At 38.2% G+C, this 21,583-nt stretch overlaps 1 protein-coding gene across 2 annotated transcripts in view; it reads right to left on the bottom strand.

Annotated features, from left to right (window-relative positions):
- Positions 1-20,538, bottom strand: part of LOC129766721 (failed axon connections) — a 91,705-nt gene extending 71,167 nt beyond the window's left edge. For both annotated transcript variants that reach the window (XM_055767320.1, XM_055767321.1), the window contains exon 1: positions 19,468-20,538. In XM_055767320.1, coding sequence (XP_055623295.1) covers positions 19,468-19,863 — 396 coding nt within the window. In that variant the 5' untranslated portion in view covers positions 19,864-20,538. The remainder of the gene's footprint in view (positions 1-19,467) is intronic.
- Positions 20,539-21,583: the final 1,045 nt, after the last annotated feature.

Genomic DNA, 21,583 nt, shown 5'->3' with positions numbered 1-21,583 from the left:
GTTTAACATTTTTATCAATTTAATTCTCATCACTGAATAAAAGTTAAGTCAAACTACAAATCTATATGGAAAGGGTGTTGTAAAATCCAGACGTATTTTCTTCTGTGTTTGTTTATTAGTTAAATAATAAGCCCCAGCAATTTTAGATTATCGTTTTTTGGCAAATTATTTTCTAGAATACAAAAGATGGTCACAGTATCCAAAAAAACGATATCTGTAATTTTTTATGACAGATTTAATCAGGGACGATTTTTGTCCCTTACCAAACTGTTAGTTTAAGTATCTGGCAATTCCACGAAAAAGCGTCCATCCGCTGTCTCAACCCTCTCTGTTTTTTTATAAGTTGTACATATGGTTAGATAACTACACGAAATGCCATTCTGCGTAACAAACAAAATCGAAACATGAAAACTCCTTGTCTCGTCGAAATATGTGTCGACAAAATTGCTAGAAAGGGTCTGGATGGGTAAGGAAGTAAAAAATATCCCCACACCAAACCATCAGCTCTATGGAAAATATTCTATAGGGTACCAAATAAGAAATTTAGACTACTCTTTTGAACCGCTATGTGGTTCACCATTTTCAATTCATTGCACACCATTCTCAATAGCTTCGAGATAAACATTTGAAAAAATACTGAAAGTGCATCTTATTATGGTGTATCGAGAAATATCAACAAAAAAAATTTTCATCAAAAATTGAAATACTAAAAAAAATCTTAAAATATTGAACTTTTTTTTTTTGAGGATTTAGAGATTTACTAAACTTTGTTCAGAATATTTCGAAGAATATAATCAAAATAGGTTACCTTTTGATGTTTTGATTATATTCTTCCCATACATTGAATACATATTAGGATGGGAACAGATAATTTTTTTTCTGTAGATGACTGAAGATATCTCGTGAAGTATCGTTCGAAAAAATACAGATTTATCCTCGTTGAGAAGATGACATATCGCATTCTTGCCTTTTCTGTTTGTTGTTGGTCCATTCAGCTGTGAGCATAAAAAAATGGAATACGACAAAAAAACGCCCATCCCTTCTTTATATATTTTTTTTATAGAAACGAAAAAGTAAGCCGAGCGGCAGAAATTGTGAACAGTGTTTAGGGTTCCGATACTGTAATCGTCAATTTTACGTGCAGTTATGGCTACGTCTCTTCCGTTCATGTGTTTTTGATGTTAAAAATGCACCTCACTAAGGCTCGGCTGGCCGAAAGTGTGCAGCATATCACAAACATGATTGGAGTTGACCTACGTGTAAGAACTGTTTCACCGCATCTCCACGTTGCCCAAAAAATGCTTGGATAAGGTTGTATACAAAAAGAAACTCCTACGAAAAGAAACTGCTACGCAAGATTACGCTAAAAACCCCATGGAACGAATTTTAATTTGAAAATTGGTGATGAATCGCAATGAAATCGACTGATTTCCGAGGTGGATGGTGCTGGTGATGACGAGTGATTCAATTGCGACAACGTTAAGTGAAAACGGACGTCTATGCGTGATGAGCCGACGCAATTGGTCATCAAGCCAAAATTGGTAGCCAGGAAGAATTAATTCTATGTTGTACATCAGACTACCCATGCTCATCGCCAGAATATTTTTCTTAATCTAATTTCTTTTTTAACTATGCAACTATGCTAAATAAGGACTTTAAATTCACACAGGTTTTCTGTTTTTCCTAAAGCTTTTCTTTTCGAAAATGCTATTTTTGTCAGAAATTCATTGAAAATCGTGCGATATCACCAAAAAAAATCATTTTCTATAGTGATTTAGAAACTACTACCAAATCTGGTGATATGAATGCTAAAATCAATTCAGTTTTCGAACCAGGGGAATTTTGGGAAAAGTAAATAGGGTCTGTATCGATGGTTCCAGCAATGTTTGGTAACAGATAAAAAAACGGGCTTCAAATGCAAAAGATATTTATGTTATCTTTCATTGATATGCCTTTGTCAGCAGGAAACATTACTGAAACTTTACAGGAAGTATTTGATTCGATTATCAACATTTGTTAACTACATCGGATAGCTGGCCGATTTTCTTGAACATCTGTATTCTCTAGACTTGATACTACAATATGGTTCAGTTCCAAGTCAATCTCGAATCATTTGTAGTAAAAGCTAAAAACTGTCGACGAGAGCTAAGAATTCCAGAACAGAGGGTCCAAACCGCCTAAGGAGGATGGTTGTAATAGCTGTTATCCTCGGTTATTGTGCAAAGAAAGACATTGATAAGCTCCTAATCACATCACTCATCACAGTAAATCCTGTTCTTAGCTCCCCCCACTAACAACTATTCCTATTGTTGATAATCGCTAGATAACCATGCTATAGAGGCGTCTTTTCTGACCTTCGAGTGACGAATATTTTACTAACATTCCTTCCCATGGTGACTGTAAGGACGTGGTCGGCGTCGTTATTCACTGTTAAAAGCTTGAATCACCGAAACTTGCACAATGAGAATGATTTGCTACTCCCAAGCGTCATTCGGTGTATTCTTTGTGCAAATTCGCTGGTTCAGGTCAATCACGGAGAGTAACTACGAAGTGCACAGTCTACCCTAGCTCAATTTGGTAGCCCTGATACTGGCCGATGACATCGAAATTTCTTGCAGTTCACTTTCATCACAATTATTTTCTTCCTTATTGGATATGGTTAGTCTTCGATTTGTAAAGGGTGTCCCACATCAAATTGTATCACGGACCAAGAAGTTGAATCTGTCCAAGTTTTTCGTTCAGAGACCCGAGGACCGGGATGGGACTGCATGCGTACAAAATTCAGAAGGCTCCAAATCATGAAGAATGGAAAAATACGTTGGGAAAGCCACAGATCCGGAAACTGTACACCCTGATGCTGACGAAGTGTCATTCTCTTATCATAGATGTTTGCCAAGAAATGCATGATTTGGCAAGCGATCTGCTCATGTGGTAAACGGAGTGACTACCGGGACTGTAAACGGGCAGATTTACCTCAAGGAGCATCTACAGAAGCGCCTGCTTCCTCTGTTGAAGCAACACGAAGACCCTACGATCTTCTGGCCGGATCTAGCTTCGTGTCACTATTCAAAGGGTGTCCTGCAGTGGTACGAAGCCAACGGGATCACTTTTGTACCCAAGGACATGAACCCCCCAACGCACCGGAACTAAGACCCATGGAAAAATACTGAGCTATTATGGAGCAGGCACTATGGAAGCATTCCAAGGAGATCAAATCGGAGGAAGACATGAAGAAAAGTGGGTTTCCCTACATAAGAAGCTGCAGCCAGATTTTGTACAGAATCTTATGCAGTGCAGTTAAGTGTAAGGTGTAAGTGTAAGTGTAAGCAATGAAATAAATATGCCAAAAGCTTAATAAAGAGTTATATTTTATTGTCTGAAAGTTTGAAAAGGATCGCCCAATTAGGTGATTAGGTAATGACATTATTTGCCTATTTGGCCTGTGCTGATCATCACTCCAATACACCCTAATACGAGCCTGAAAAAAAATAAATTTGGAATATATTATCAGAATCTGTCGATCAGCATAACGAAGCATTTTAGGTACGAATTAATTAACGAAAGTGCGAATCCTAAATAGGCAAATAATGTCATCTGTCCCCCAACGCTCTGAACGACAACGGGGATCGAACCAAGGCCGGCTAGAGCGCAATGCTGTTTTACACGACCACGCTATCCACATGGCTAATGATGCTGTTCAGCAAATGCGTGATAATATTGCACCTGGTTATAAAATGAAGTTGGAAAGTGTTTTCTAAGAGTAAAAAAAGGATAGCATGAAGGAGAGCCAATATCTATCTCGGTCTGGGCCGTGCATTTGGCAAAGTATGCGGAAAGCTTATTTGCCTTTTGTTTCGCTCGCTCGTATTAATCTTAATGTAATAAATCGGGATGACAAAACAAGCTAAAAATCAATTTTGGGTGTAAGTGGGAGTTTTTTTCCAGTAGTTTTTTGAAAAGTACTACTCATTCTGATGATACTAATCCTACGAAATGAACTCATTTTTTTAACCGGGTGGCTCAATCTGGGAAAAAGTTGTAGCTGTTTGTGTCGATGTCTCCAATTATGTTAGTAGCAAATCAGGATTCCAGAAAAGGTTGAAGAGCGAATTGGAAATTTTAAAGGTGTTCATTGTATGAGTCATTGATGAGCTCTTACCAGTGAGGCCCTTTCGGAAACATTGGTGAATATATTCAGCAATGATTCAATATTTTTGAATTGCATGGAATAATCAGCAAATTTTATTGAGCATCTATATTCGCTAGACTTGATGCTAGGATCTGATCAATTCCAAGTCAATCTGATCAGCATTTGTGATAAAACTGAAAAAAGCACTCAATAAGTTATACTTTCACGAACTGACATTAGAAGATGCTGCCTTTATCCGCAAACCATTTTCTTCTTCATATGGATGTGGCTAGTCATTCCGATGAAATACAGGATTGATCTTTGGAAATGGTAAAAGATTTCTTTGTTCGTGGTATATTTAGTGAAAACGTTTTGGTTCAATTTTGGCGAGCCATGCCACAAGTCGTTTTGCAAGCATTGAAAATTCAGGACTTCAACTCTTTAAAGCAAGATCAAGACAAGTGCAAGAAACGCACTGGACTTGAGAAGAATATGATATTGGAATTGTCGCAAACTCAACCATGTTCCACAAAACTGAATACCAAATGCATGTGGACCTGATTCTTGTTTTGCTTCCTAAGCGATTGAAAAATTTGAAACTTGTAATACCTTCAGATCGTTGAAAGACAACTAATGAAATTGGTGGGGATTTGAAAGAAAGGAATCGACGTTTCTATTTCAGGTGTTAGACACAAATAACTGTAATCCAATTGATTTTTTCAGCAAAACAATCTGCATTGGATTCGTGCGTTTTTTTCTAAAACACTTGATCCATTGTTGGATTGGTGGGATGAAATCGAAATGTAAGTGAAACTACGAAATTACACACCAGTAACAATGCAGTACAATCCAATCTAATTATTGCACAGACTATGTGAATCGGCATCCAATGATGCGCGCCTCACATCATAGGTAGTGAGATGGAAGCATCGAATCGTGAGAGACCGATGAATCAAAGTGAAAACTTTTCCCCTATTGCCCTGAATTTCAAACAATAAACAACAACAAAAAAAAACGCTTGGTATGCGAAAATTCTTCTTCAATGCAGTACCTAGTAGCAAGTGATTACCGTTGAGTTGCAGAGCGACGTTGGATGTCAACGAAGAGCGCCTGGGGCAAATGCTGATCCCTTATGTTTGGGTGGCATCAATCGGATGTTTATCGATTCAACAACTACGGACGATACCATTATTTCATTGGGGCACACCAAAAGCACTAAAAAGTTATCGTTCAAGTGTATCTATGTATTTATAACGCAATCAAAGACAGGAAATTGCGAGGAGCGGCAATGCAATGGAAAGCCACCAACTATCCATCCGGTAGGCGATAGTTCGCACAATTGCACAATTATGATGATTTATTATTCCGCACGCCTTAGTTGTGTGAAGCATCGGAATGAAATAACATCCAGATACCTACTATTTCATATGATTCTGATATCTTTCCCCTGAAGGATTCTTCGGAATTTGGAAAAACTTCAACTAAAATCAAATCGTTTCCAGATGCATTCAAACTGAGCGCGCATTTCGATAACAAATGTTTCACTCATCAGGCATCATGTAAACATGAGTCGATATCGTCTTTTGCGTTCAAGTACACTTCACTTCGCTCAATTTATCCGGCGCGGCGGTTACCCCTCACGCGCCTGGCCCATTCAAAATGACCGTCAGTCGTGCAGAAAACTTTCTTTTCGTCGCGCTTCGGAACAGGCCGTGTTGGTTATCGCGTGCGCGCAACTTGCCATGGAGCATACCATTCTTGAAGGCGAAAGTTGACCTACTTTTGCTATCTGGATATAATGGGTTTTATGATTTGCTCATTACAGGTACACAGGTTTTTCTGCGTGAATAGATTGCTACAATTGGTGTTATCGTTGTTTTTTCATGTTCGGATTTAATGTCTACATTTTCGTGTACGTCTGGTTAATAAATATGAGATAATTTTCGCTGACGGCTTTAGTGTTGAAAACGATTTTGCGCTTCCAGCTGCTTAAGCTTCGAAATAGAATCGAAATGCAATTTGAAAAAGAAATTGGTTTCTTGCACTGAACTGCATGATATTGTCGTAAATGTGCGAGATGCCTCAAGCGGAGAATAAATATTGTTTATATATGTTATTCATGTTCGCATCATAAACAACGAGCAAACATTTATTTTTCGCTTGCAACAGTATGCACGACTTTACTATTCGCAACTAACTGACAATGAATAAAAATAAAACAGTACATAATAAATGACTCAAATGGCTACAGAAGTTAATTCGATTTTCATTGAAATAAATTGAGTTGATTTATGGACTATTGGAAACGTATGTATGTTCAAAATATTACGTTGATAAATGATTTTTAAGATTTTTAAAATTTTTAAGATATTTTTTAATTGATCATTAGGAACGCTGGTCTCGTTTTGCTATACATAATTACAAAAAAAAATTAGTACCGGGTTTTCGAGCGGGAATGAAAATTGTCTTTCTTAAGACATGGAGAATTTAGTTTATGTTATCAAAGAGGGTCTTTCTCAACGAAAGATTCGCTCAAAATAGTCTCTTAATGAAATCTTACCGCACTGCGTTGGTTCAATGTTTTCCTATTTTCAAAAATTCATAACTTTTGAACTACTAGACTGATTTAGATGATCGATAAAACAAATTAAAACCAATAAGCTAGACTTCTTTTATTATATCTGCGAGAAAAATGAATCTTGTTTTCGTGATTATTGATTTTATTTGTTTTTTATGGTTTACATGATTTCGGGAATATAGCGCCCTCTATATTTTTTTATTTTTTCTTGAGAACTGAGTATTTTTTTTTAAATGCAGTCAACTCTCCCTAACTCGATGTTCTGTATCTCGATATGTTCCCTTACTCAATGGGTTTCATGGCACCTTTGATTGATTTTACAAGCATTCTAACTCGATGGTCCCTTGGATATCGAGTTAGGGAGAGATGACTGTATATCCAAAAATCAGAGATGGGTTCTTTTTCGTTTTTAAGTTATGATTTTTCAAAGTCAACATGTTTTTAGTCTTCGTTAAATATTTCTATGCAACTATACTGGATCTATGCAGCTAGAATGCAATTCACTCGCTAGTTTGATATTTTTTCAAAGAAAACTAGCTAAAGGGCTTCAATTCGGTATGTCAATCATATGAATCGGTTCAGTAGTTCAAAAGATACGAATTTTTAAAAAAGTAATTTTTGGGATAAATTTGAGAAACTATTTTTTGAACCATCGATTAAATTTGAAAAATCATAACTTAAAAACGAAGAAAAACACGTTTTGAGATATTTTATGTAAAAAATCCTCAGCTTTCTAGAAAAAATATAAAAAAATATAACGCCCTTGGTCCATAGAAAACAAATACAATCACAAATACAATCAAACATAAGCAAAATTTCAAATTTTCGTGATTAAAGTATTTTTCCTAAAAAGATTAGCTAATTGGTAGATTTGATATGTCGATTATTAGAATCGGTCCAGTAGTTCAAAAATCATTTTAGGAAAAAAGGAAAAAAAATAGATTTTTCGGCACTTTTCAAGAAAATCGGAGAACCACTATATCAGTTTGGCATGCAATGGCTGTACATTAGGGTGGCAGCGAAAATGGTCATGTCAGATTTCAAAAACCTACCATATACATTTTGTTTATTGACCCAAAAAAAAATGACCTGTGCAAAATTTCAACTCAATCGGACAAAAGCGGTGCCTCAAAATGCTCAAAGTTTTAGATTTTTTCGCTCTCGAACATTTCCCAAGAGGAGAGTACATGAAAACGGGGTTTTCAAAAAAACTGTTTTGATGTCAAATGTCTTCAAATTGCACGAAACGTCGAGATTTGGTGGAAAATCGACCCTTTGAGACTTAGCCTGATTGGCCAAAAAATCAAAACTTTGAGTGCTTTGAGGCACCCCTAAATCTATCCGATTGAGTTGAAATTTCATTTTTTGGGCCAATAAACAAAATGTACTTACAATACAAATGAAACATACGAATGAAACACGAATTTCTGCATAACTCAAAAACTAAACAAGTAAATTTGCAACCAAATTTGGTGTGTGGAGATTTTAGAAGGTAAACAATGTTTTTATGGTGTTTCGACACACCTTTATATTTTCTGTATCAAATATGCATCCATGTAAGGGAGAAACATGTTATTTGCAAGTGATTGAAAAATTTTGAACGAGAATTGTGTCGGAAAATACAATGATGAGTTTTGATAGAAGTATCAGGAAATTTATAGTACACCCAGGTTTTTTTTACGCGGGGGATACGTACCTCGTAAAAAAACCGCGTTAATTGGAAAATCCGCGTAAAAAAACATGTCACCTAATGATAGATATCAAATGGGACTATCCTTACGTAGAACGGAAGTAAAAAGTTGAGTGTTACTCGCTTCCGAAAACCCTTTTTTTTCCCGCAATTTCGTTGGTTATTGGTAGCTATAGTTCGGTTTTCCTCACGAATGAGGACATCTGCTGTTGCTAGAAGATTCCTTTGTGATATGTACACTCTACTGTCGAGGCACCTGCAGTACCACTGTTGGACCGTCCAGAGCTAAGTAGACAGGGAAATCCATTCACGAATCGCTGCCCGTAAAAACCCCGCCCCGTTGTACAGCCCGCTGAGCTACCCGTTACCTAACACCTAAAATCCTCGTAAGAATCGTGATAAGACACTAATTTCACTTCATAAGCGCTAAGCTCCGTTACATGCACTAATTACCGTAACATGCTCTGAGGGAGAAAAAAAAAGAGAAAAATGTGAGCTGAGGGGAAGATGTGATATTGCACCGGTCTTTTTTTTACGCAGGTACCGCGTAATCTTTGTTTAAATTTAAAGATGAGATAAGACGGGATAATGAAGTTGCCTTCTAAGTGGCAACAAGTTTGCGAACCAAACGGCGCATATTTGACTTAAATTGGATAATTTTAAATATGTTAAATAAAGTGTCAATTTCGATCAGAAATGCGACATTTCTTTTTCCCCAACCCTATATAAACATAAACATTCCCACCTTCATTGAACACCTCGTGTAAAAATCTGTCAGTTATGCATACATTCTTCGCCAAAACATAGTGGGAAAAATTATATTCGTCGATATAAACAAGCAGTGAAAATGGAGACACTTTTCGAAGAGTGATTTGTATGGAGTTCCACTGCCGTGCTATTCGTTTCAGGCTACAATTTATATCTGGGACCAAAGCAATCAGTGATAACCGCGGTTCTCAGTTTTTATATACAACTAATCCGACCTGAGAAGACCTGACAAAACGTCAGTGAAAGTTGTACCTTCCTTGTACACACCTTGTGGTATATACAACACAGGCGAATTTCCAAACTTGTCGGACAATATGACATTGAAAATATTGAAATTTGATCTACTATCACACTGAATAATGGCTCCATTCCCATCGTCTGTCTCATTACAATCAATCATTCGAGGCTCTCTACCATCTCCGCGCCGCTAGGCGGAAGACCATTACCCCGTAAAGCTGGTCGATTTTCGCTCTTCCTGACCAAAGACAAAGCCAAAGTCGGCGACTGTAATAGTCATTATCATCGTCATCAGCTGACGTTATTGAGCTAGCTAGCTACTTTCTCATGAACGGTGCAGAGAAACCTGTGAAATTGCGCTTCCATGATTGCATTCATTCGAGAGCATCGTGGCTCTACGGCAAGAAACAGAATGAAAAAAAACAAGGGTACAATTTTCCTCTTCCGAAACACACTTCACTCTGTTCTTTTTTTTCTAATTCAGCTCCTACACACCATTACCGTGTTGATGGTGGTTAGTTTGGGTGTTAACACGATGGGTCAGCAGCTGTTGCATCCTTCAATGCAATTTATTTATTATGGTTCATTGCGGCAAATTGCGTACTCCTCGGCGTAGTTTTGTTGTGCTGTTGATGAATAAGTCGCAACGGTTTGAAGCGTTTCTCAGATGCCTAGCTGCCGATAGTAGCAAACACCATCATCTTGGTCTTGCTCTGTCACCTTTCCAGCGTTTTCATATGCTCAGCCCATCCGCCCATTGGCTTTCGGTACCGCGCGCGCGAGAGCATCATCATTCATACGCCTCGATGCAATTACAAAAATACATAGCGAAAGAGTACGACGCGGCGTTCAAGCGGTCATTGAACGCTGGAGTTGCGCTGGCAGTGAAAACCACTTTGCGCAAAACAGCGCCTTCTCACTCCGGTGGACTCTGCGGTCGACGTGAGCTGTGGATTGGGTGGGGTTTAGCTTCGATGTGGGCGAAATCCGGCGGAGGGTTAAAACGAAAATTATAATTGTTTATGATGGAGTAGCTTGCCTTTTTCCTCATTTATCATGCATTCTCTTCTGTGTGTGCGCGCGCGAGATGTAGGATAGGCGTTCAAATTTTGTGCATATGTCGTTATGGTGGCAGTGGAATTAATTTCATAGGTAGGATAATAGTAAAAGAAAAACGAGAGATTGCGCGGTCTCTCGCGCCATATGCATCGCGCGTTTCCACCACTGGTCAACGTGACTATTGTAGTTATTGCACATGACGGGTTCACTGAACCGAACTGTGCTTGCGTCCATGAAGATCGCGGCTGTGCTAGTGGATGTATGTTATGATGTAATGGAAAGTTGGTACGGTTTGGACACAACAAGTATCGAAAGTGAAACGCGGCAAATTTTCGGTTGGTTGTAACCCTCCGAACAAATGTGGATGACACGTCGGGCATTAACTGAAAGGTCTAGTACCAGGGCAATGTTATAAATAATACCAATTCATGAACTGCCCTAAACCGTCATAAACGAGAAACTTTTAAGCCGAACCAAGTTTGTATTCTGGGAACAACAAAAACGCCTTTATTGGATGCATTCTCATGAAAAAACTTGTTTTCCCAAAATCTGTCAGCAGGTAGAATATTACTGTATTTTTATGACCTTATTAAATGCGCAGACAAAGCATATGCATCGACTCATCGGCAAACTGTTCTTCCTAATCACCCCTCTGCTCTGTCTGGACTGACGCGGCAGGTAGGCTGGCTTGCAACAAGTTTCGTTCGTCGATTGGGAAGAAGAAATTCGGAGCCGTAGGCGGTAAATATTTACATATGAAATGGAAATTGTCTTCGCCGTTAAACTGGATGCTAGAGGTCTACTGAAGTCTAGACTGGTTGTTGGTAAGTGACCCGACGACGACGGTCGTAAATTGCAGATCTTGATCGGCAATTTAGTGAGGGGAAAGAGATCTAGAGGAGTTTACTGCGTTTTCGATACTGTTATTGACGGAATGGGCCCCGGTAAATTCGAATCTTAAAATATGTGCGTTTCTAATTATGGAATACTAAAAATGTCCAGTGAGAGTTCCAAATTGTATAGACAATTTGACAATACCAAGATATTCACCCAGAAAACAATAATCTACGTATTTGGGCTTTATAATTATTTTTTTTCGATATGAAGAAAATATCAATAACGGAAGTGTGTACGGAATGTCTAAAAAATGTATATTTTGTTCACATTTGTCGGAAACCAGAAGATGTAATTAGGAAATTTCATACTTTTTAGACCCGAGGTTCAAGTCAGACTATTTAAAAGTTCTTGATATGGAAACTGCCCGACAAAAAAAATCTAATTAGAGTATATAAAATATTTTGCATAAATCTTCAGAGATTTTCAGAGCATTTGTGGGAATTTCAATGATCAAACCTTATTTTTAAGTATGTATGAATTATGTTGATCAGCTGTTTTGTTATGATTTATCTTGTGAAATTATCTTTTTTTTCAATATCCGGTATCCGGCCGGATATTTACCAGATATCCATTTCATCTCTACTTTAAATCATTCGAATCCAAACCATTAGTCATCCGAGAGTTGGCAAGAAAAAGATCAAAAGCTAATGGATGTAATCTATCATAAAGCTCGAGCATTTTGACTATGCGAAATAAAAAAAATAAGACTCCGTGGTAAGCATTATGGGCCCCATTCCAGAAAACGAGACGAACAATTCGTCTCGTCTCGTCTCGGTTACAGTCACTGTCGAGACGAGCAAAACATCTTATTCCAGTACACCAGTTTCATCGAAATTTTTTATTTGATAGATTGGAGAGACTTGTGTCACGTTTTCTCGGTATTGTCAGTGATGTTAGCTATGAAAAAATGTTTCAATTTTGAGAGCAACAACAAACATTTCTAAAATTCTTTAATCGAGACTCTTTCATAATCATAACAAAGAAGAATAAGTTTCATATATCTTTCGGTTTCATTATTATTTTTTCTACCAGTATATGGTTTCATCACTCAGACTTTTGTTATTATGGATTTATTGGGGTCAATGTTTGTTCACCTAATCAACGACTCATCAAGAAATGTTTTAAACCTACGATGTTTGTTAAAAAGGATCGCGACTATCGAATTCACGCGGGTTACGTATATTCGATTCTAGATTTTTTTTTGTGGCATTATGTTGGTACTCGTGTCTCTCACTTATGCTGACAAGTACGGATATTTTGAATGTTCAGTTATTGGTTCATCTTCGATTTTTGCCCATTGCAAAAATGGATCAAAGAATCTGTATAAAATTTGTATGTGAGAACTAAAAAATTAAGTGCGCGAACACATTCCGAATGTTGATTGTGACATCTGGTGGGCCTACCTTGGAGCGAAACAATGTTTATCGGAATTCGAAAAAAATTTCTCGGACTCGAAAAGATGTAAACGACGCAAAGCGTGCCGTAAAAAGTTTTTTTCACATTCATAGCAATAAACTTCGAATGAAACGTATTAATGTAATATGTAAATAAAAACAAACATTGGCTCATCAAAAATGCTCAAAAAATGAATCTTGAATTTCTCATTTTCGTTCAATTTGATGTAAACTCTTTTCGTGCCGTGTTTATATATATTTAGAACAGTAATCTGACATCCCTGGATATGTGTTCTATGTTTACAATTCTAGTTTATCCGTGAAACAGTTTCTGAAAATGAATAAGGTCCAAAGGAATACCGACGCTTTCAATCAACAAGGTGAACAAACAAACTAGACGACGAATCTATTGATTCATCAGCGACCGCGTCCGAACAATGTCCATGAAAATACTTTTGGCCAACCGTAAACAGATTTTTGTGGAATATTGAACGTATAACTCAAAAACAGAAAAAGGCTTAAAGACATTCAAGATATTGTCCATTATATTCTTTACTTTTTCTATGTTTCTGTCTATTTATGGAACCTCTGCCAAATAAATGCTCGTCTTTTGATCCCAAGAACGAACTATGTCAATTTACGCAATTTGTTCTGCGATAAAGCGTATACCAAAGATAGTCATAAGGGAATCTAGGTAATAAGGCATGTAAGGGAAAAACGTCCCATTCAGCATTTCATTAACAGTTCTATACCGATGTGATTGGTTTGCCGTTGGTTCTTATGAAGCAATATTATGGTCTCGTTGTTGGTTGAACATTCTAATTACGAGAGTCCTTCAAAAAATAAGTTTCAGTGCCTCAAAAATCGCGGAAAAATAAAGTTAGGACAAAAAACAAGATGATTTTCGTAATCTACGTTTTATTTTCTATTTTTCTACATAATTGCCGTAACGTTCGAGGCATTTTTCATAGCGTGGCACGAGTTTTTCTATTCCGACCGTGAAGACGACGCTGCGCATCCACCTTTTTGAAGGGCCTATTGACTACAATTGCGTTTTCTCATAGCTACTATGTCCACGCCTAGCTTCTCTCCATTCACACAGACTCTCTTGCTTGCAACATAAAACATCGGACTTTTTGTGCTATTAATAACACCACAATTGGAAGCCTCATATCAACTGTCTTCGCTGATCAGTCCAACTGAACAGTAGAACCAAAAGAATACTCTGACGTCCAGGGTTGTAAATACTATTTTTCAAAAAACTGGAAGATCGGCTTTCATTTGTCTAAAACAATTTTCTACCCATTGAAATGTATGAGAAAAGAATATCTTCAGAAGTTTCGTGTAATATTTATATGCAGTTTATAAGATGGCAAAATAAACAATTAATCATATCATTCGGACAGATTAAAATGACCTTTCCCGCCACTCGAGTGTTACTGTAAAACAATATTTGAGAACTTTTTTGATACCCGATTCAACAACATCTGAGGACACGATTTCGAATCTCACCTAAGTGACAAACTATAGTCACTCCATTCGCCTACGCAGTAGGCCCTACGAGAACACCGTGACCTGAACCATCTCACGTCATTCGTCGCGAGGAATAAAGGGGAGAGTTCTTCTGTGATATTTCTACCCAGTCTCGACCGGCCATAATGAATGGCCCATGTTGGTTCTCCCAAATAGACACCATAACCATAGTGTTGTGTTTCTAATTGTTTTTTTTTGCCCTTTGGTTTTTGTTGTACCTACTTCTCCGGCGTGAGCAGCGCTGCCAATGTTCCAGTTAAAACTGGATTCTTTCAGTTTTTTACTCGATCCAATCAAACAGTTAAATCCTCCAGTTTTTTTGAAATATCATCCAAGTTCTTCCAGTTTTTTATATGTGTGCTTCAGTTTTACCCATTTTATGTAAAATAAATTCACAATGTATATATATTATCCCTACCATACTCTTTCAAACCCTGTGGAAACAACGGAATAACTTTTCCTGAGTATAACCAAAACAATACGAAGAATAAAAACAGGCTAGGAAACATTTTGTTGAAAGCAGGGCTATGAAATCGGAGTCGGAAGGAATTTCATCGAATTAGGAGGCGGATTCGGAGTAGGAAAACTTTATTCCCAGTGACCCAATAAAATCAAAATATTTAGCTCATTAAACAAAGTTTTATTTCATGATCTTATTAATTTCTATTCACGTCCGAACCATTTGCTTGTGCGTTGGTCAACCACAGCTCACTACTTTCTTCGTAAGCGACAAGATAACGGTTAGCTTCTTCTTCTTCTTCTTAAATGGCACTAACGTTCCAATAGGAACTTCGCCGTCTCAACGTAGTATTATTTACTTGTGTCATTTTTATAGGTACTTAGTTGAGATTCCTATGCCAAATAACACGTCTTAGATGCATTCTAGAATACGCGTGACCACAGTGCAAGTCGGAGGAAATTTCTTCGATTTCTTCGGAGGAATTTTCTCCGACCAGAACGGGAATCGAACCCGAACCCCCGGCATGTCAGGTGTGACGCTAACCACTCGGCCACGGGAGCACACAACGGTTAGCATGGCTGCTGAAATGCTCTAGAAGAGCATGGTGAATATGGTTGTGAAAAACAGCATCCCGCTGATATTCTTGTTGCAACCAGTTTTCATGGCTTTAAACGGGGAAATGCTAATAAAACTTGGAATTTATCTTCGAATCCAAAGCATCAGTTTCACGGTGATTAAAGAAGCGAACATTAAAAAAGTGAACGTTGGAGTTAATTTAATGCCGTAATAGATGAAGTTGTCGATATGTTCAAGATCCTCCACATGCGTTGTGTCGTTCACACACTCCAGTTTACGATTCCTGGCGGACTGTATGATCTTTATGATACTACCTTGATTGGGAAAATTGAGGCATGTTCCTATAGCTGCTAGAACCCCGAAAACGGATGCAATTCTTAGAAGAAAAGCAGGGAAACAAGAAAATTTAAGATCAGACCACTCACTAAAGAAGTACGTATCTCACGATGAAAACAAAACAGTTTTTTTTTTTGCGGAGTCAATGGTATTTCTTGAAGTACATGTGGGTTTGCATGTGACCAATAACGCATATTCGCATTTCGACAAAGCCATTTGGCCAGAAATCCTCACTTAATCGCCGAAGATGATTTTAGGATGAAAATCATCGTCCGATTCGCCAGAACCCAATCGGAAAAGTTTCGGCGCTCCATATGGTCAAGTGGCTTTAGTTCTTGAGTTAATTTGATCTTGTAAGAATATAGTCCATGATCGTTTCGCAAAATACGTCACAACGTGGTTTGGGGGATGCCCAATTCTTGAAAACGCGGTGCAATTGATTGATTTTGAGTCATTTCGGATGGATTTGATTGCGGCTATGATATTGCCGTTGCTTCGCGCGGGGCGGCTTCTCGATGTCACGGGAACATTCAACAGCGAAAAGGAATACTCAAATTTGGACACTAAACACTAAAGCTGTGCATACTTGCCGGCTGAGACGATTATTACAGCCGAAAATTGAAGTAAGCGCTCTTAAAATTTAATAACTATTAAGCGTTGCTTGCTCGTGTACTGTATGATGAAAATCATGTTGACTCTGACTAACGTTTTGACATTGATCGTTCTGACTTTCAATAAAGTTTTTTCAAGTTTTACCCAAATAAAACCGCATTTTCTAGAGGTTCTAGAAAAAAAAACCTCATATATTGTTTTACAGTAATACTCGAGTGGTGGGAAATGTCATTTTAATCTGTCCGAATGATATGATTAATTGTTTATTTTGCCATCTTATAAACAACATATAAATATTACACGAAACTTCTAAAGATATTCTTTTCTCATACATTTCAATGGGTAGAAAATTGTTTTAGACAAATGAAAGCCGATCTTTTTTGAAAAATAGTATTTACAACCCTGGACGTCAGAGTATTCTTTTGGTTCTACTGTTCAGTTGGACTGATCAGCGAAGACAGTTGATATGAGGCTTCCAATTGTGGTGTTATTAATAGCACAAAAAGTCCGATGTTTTATGTTGCAAGCAGGAGAGTCTGTGTGAATGGAGAGAAGCTAGGCGTGGACACAGTAGCTATGAGAAAATGCAGTTGTAGTCAATAGGCCCTCATGATCAGGGTTGCAATAATAAAATCTGTGTTTTTAATCTGAAAAAATCTTTTTATATTAAGGTAAACGATTTTGGTTTGTCCAGTCGAAAATATGATCATGGTTTGCCCACTTTTTTTAATGCTCTAATTCAGCGCTCCTGTGTCAGATGAGGTATTCGAATGTTTTAATCATATAAATAAAATTGTCTTTTTCATGATTTACAGTAGTTTTATAGTATTTTTTTACGGAATCACATGTTTTAAAGAATTATAAAATACACCTGCTATTTGTGTAAATGCGCCCCTCATTCGAGCTAACTTTCAATCGATCACCAGATGATTATTTGGCACGTATTCAGACCTTTTCTGGATTATAACACTTACAAATATTGTAAACATGCTTGCACAGCATTTGTATCAGATTTACATAGCTAAACCATTAAATTAACGCATTTTGATGAACTCAATTCTGATCATAAGTTGTCCAACTCAATAATGTTATTTTGTCCACATGATTTCTATGGCAACCGCTTGGCGCGCAGCAGTTTGTTTATTTTGTCCTTCGCACATAGCAGAAATAAAGTTTCTCTATGTTGAGTGTGTTGAGGGTAACACTTTTAAAATGCCCAAGAAAAGGCAATATTCTGAAGAAAGCCTAAATTATGAATGGATAGATATGACGACAGTAAACTCAAGCAATGATAAATGCAACATCTACTTGTGAATTCGATTTTTTTCATTCAAAACTGATGATTTCTAAAACCGGACAAACCATGATCATTTTTTGGGCAAACCATGATCAGAGGTGGTGAAACCATGATCAGAGATGGTAAAACCATGATCATAATTCCTCTTTAAGGAAAATCGTTAAAAAAACATAAAAATTTGAATAATTTCAACATTTTATGGTAGTATTTGCAACTAGATACTTGAAACTTCTCAACAAACTCAAATTCGTATCGATTATGTGTGATTTTCATGAAGAAAAATCGATTTGCATTTACTAGTTGCGTAAAAACACCCCAAATCGAACAAACCAAGATCATTTACCCTAGTAGTGAAACAACTCAATTAGTGGATTTTAATAACATTTTGGAAGTGAAAAACTTAAAAGTTAATAATTTTCAATGTTTTATTATTAATTTTATCCTAAAAATTTATATTAAACTATATTGTTTCTATCAATTTCTTTACCCGCTCTACAATTTGTTATTTAACGCCCAACTTCTATATTTCTTAATTTGGCTGCATTATCGATAAAAACAATTCCTGGCGAAAATCCTAGAAAAATCTCCAAAAATCGCGATTTTCAACCCACTGTACATGTAATAACCAATTAAACTTCACCTTAACGTGGAAAGGTTACATTTCTTCTTGAAATTAAGCTATATTTGAAATACAAAAAAAAAATTTTCCAAACTGTATATAATCGAGTCCAAAATTGTATAGAATCGAGTCCGACCTGTCCTAAAATAAAGGGACAAGTATTCCTAAAAAAGTGGTTTTATTAGGCATCCTATAAACTGTTTGGGTGATATGTTGTTTTATAGCGTGAATTAGTGTCAAATTCCAATCCAAATTTTAGTTTTGACACGAAAAAGTTACAGTTCTCTCTCTACGTTATCCGGAATAACTCTGTGTGATGAGGCATTATATTTCAAAAAAGTTCACAAGTCATAAATAAGTTTTAAATTCCACTGAAAGGTATATAGCCCAAACGTCGTTGAAGTGAGTTACCCATTTTTGCTCTTTTCTGGAAGTGTCTTGGCCGCCACTCTTCTGCATACCTGACGTGTGAACCCACACAAAGGTGACGGACATGAAAGGAAACGGAGTGCCAGCCAGTCAGTCAGTCAGCCAACCCAACCAAGCCCATTTGAAACCATCCCGTCACATTCCGTCCACATATACACACACATATACAGAAACGCGTTCGTGCAGGGTGTGGTGGAGGTCAGGATGGGAAAACTGCGACGATCATGAGCAGAAGCATCTCTTCCCACGATATCACTCGCACTCGCTCCAGCATCCTTACTAGCTGGAAGGGCGCTCTTCTTTCGCACCAACATACGACACGTATAGCCGACTGCTCCTTTTTAATATCATTAACATCTTCGTCGGGTCACAAATGGACACACACGAAAAATCTCAGCGCGAGGGTATGTGTCAGTGCGCTTATCATTTTCCCCCGGTTGACGATAATGGCTGACTGCTCAGACTTTGGTTTAGCAGGAAGATGTGAGAAGGTGTGGAACGCGCACCCAAAAAAGGATTTCCGTACATGACGACGGCGAAGGATGGTGAGAGGTCTTACGCACGCACACATAAAGTATGAAGGTGACAAACGATGAAGAGACAAACACATATCAACATTTGAGCCCACGCACTATGCACGTAGAGGATACATCATTTTAGCAAGCATCTCGAAAGCAAATACAGACGGAAAGGTTTTCCTTCATTGGACATTGGTGGGATGCAGTGAACTTTGATAATGAAGACAAGAAATCAGGGTTGCCATATTAGACGATAATCCACTATTCAGTGGCGCGCGAAATAAATGATCATTCATTACGATCAATTAGAAATTCGATCGGATCTAGTAACTTACCTCGTACGTCAGTCCAGCCAGCCTCAGCCAGGTCTCCACCTTGAGACAGTACGGGGAAAGCGATGGCAGCAGTGGGGTTCGGGTGAACTGATACAGATAGACAACATCCTTTTCAAAGTTAGCCTTGTGGACGGTGGGCTTAACTTCCTTTTCCTTTTTGGCTGGGGCAGCGGTCGTCTCTGGAGTAGCACCAGAAGCCGCTGCGTCACCGCCCGCTCCAGCATCTGCAGCGTGATTTTCAGCCGCGGATTTGTCTCCCTCGGCAGCTTTTTTCTCGCCATCAGCGGCGGCTACCACTGCTGCGGAATCATCCTTTTTCTCAGCACCGGCTGGTTGCTCAACCTTCTTCTCCTCCTCGGCGGTGGCCAAAGGCTTGTTATCTACTTCTGTGGCCATTTTTTCCTGATACTATTTGTGGGGTTTCTTGTCCGAAAGCAAATCTGGTAAATTCTCACACACACACAGCGCTTGGTTACCGACTAAAATGCACTTTCAATAAACCCTTTCCTGCTCTTCAGCGCCTACTGAAAAAAAAACTGCCGGAAATCACTTGGGAGGTTTCGAGATTAAATTCACACGAATCCCTTTTTGTCAATCACAGTGCTTTAAGTTTCGCGCACACAAGAATCACTTATATTCCACTACTTATTAATCCAAAATGCGTATTAAATTCCGGGCTTAATCCAGGTTTCTTATTTTTCTCGATCCAAGCAATCCAGTTTCACTTCTATCTCAGGATGCGAAAATCCCGTTTGGCTGTAGGCGTTGTGCGACGGAAAAAAGCACACGGATGGACATGGGTCGACGAACACAACGGAACGAGTGAATACTTTTTAGTGCTGTACCCTGTGCGAACTCCAGGCTCAATATATGTGGCTTTGGAAAAAAACGGAAAATATCCCAAAGAATTGAAACACCAATGAAGATAAATTTTTCAAACAGAGCGCAGGAAAATATCTTCTCTGCTAAACGCTGAGGCGGTTGGCTCTATACAAAACTATAGGCGGCTGTGACTGTGCTGCTGTTGCTACTGCTTCTGCTGCGTTGGTTCAACTCACAAAGAAGAGCAAGACGCGAAATGTCTGTCTACGAACCTGAAAACCCGAACGGCGAATCGGCGTCTTTTACCAACACTAGCGCACGCGACACAACCATGAGTTCAACCAAAGTATGCTGCTACATACTGATTTTCCAGCGAGATTCCAGCCGTGGAAAAGAGAGTCTAGCCGGCTTTCGGGGGGTTGTGTGCACAGGCAGTAGCATATAATGCACGCCGCACTTACACACGTTTGTCTCGATTGAGTTGTTTGTTTCATTTGGAACTGTCCGCTTTGGCTGTAATATTATAATGATTCAGCATAGTATCAAAACCAAAGAGTTGGAGTCTGACAGCAATTTGATTTTGGCTGAGAATAATAGATACTGTTTGCCTATTGAAAATAAATAATTTTATTTTACAAAACAATTCGATATCATCGGACAGTTCGCAGTGAAACCACCTCGCACATAATGTTGCCTAGCAACGCTAGGGTGCGGCAGCGTATTCTGTGGTATGGGAAACACACTACTACCCCCAGCTCAGATCACATACCACGCATCACTAACACATAGCAAGCAATGAGCAACCCCTCTCAGGGAAGTGTGCACTGGAAGTGATCTTCATTCTGGCGTGAATCACTATCAAACGTATGTATCCGTCCGTTCGTCCGTCCGTCCATCCATTCACTCGTATATACATTTATATATGCTGGAATATGGAATGCACGCGTTGAACGGGGAAACTATGCATGTGGGTAACGTCAAAACCGTCAACATGTTCTATGCTACTCTATATGGGCATACCGTTAGGAGCTTTTAATTTGGGAAGTTGGTTCCTGAAGTCCATCTTCTTCCAGTTTGTATTGTTACGGTGCGAAAGTTTAGCGAAAAAATATAATAATATTCTGAAGTGAGGTCAATCAGCTGTATTGAAAATATATTTTGTTTTATGAATTTAAAGTATTATTACTATTAATTATAAACATTTTATGGTGTTCTTTTGTTTATTCCTGGATGACTTTTTTTACAAATGCAGAATTAAATTCACGAGGCGAAAATGGTAAAGGCATTACACATG

The sequence above is a fragment of the Toxorhynchites rutilus genome, chromosome 2 (assembly GCF_029784135.1).
Source record: "Toxorhynchites rutilus septentrionalis strain SRP chromosome 2, ASM2978413v1, whole genome shotgun sequence".
In the NCBI taxonomy this organism is placed as follows: Eukaryota; Metazoa; Arthropoda; class Insecta; order Diptera; family Culicidae; genus Toxorhynchites; species Toxorhynchites rutilus.
This window is presented reverse-complemented; position numbering and strand designations above follow the sequence as displayed.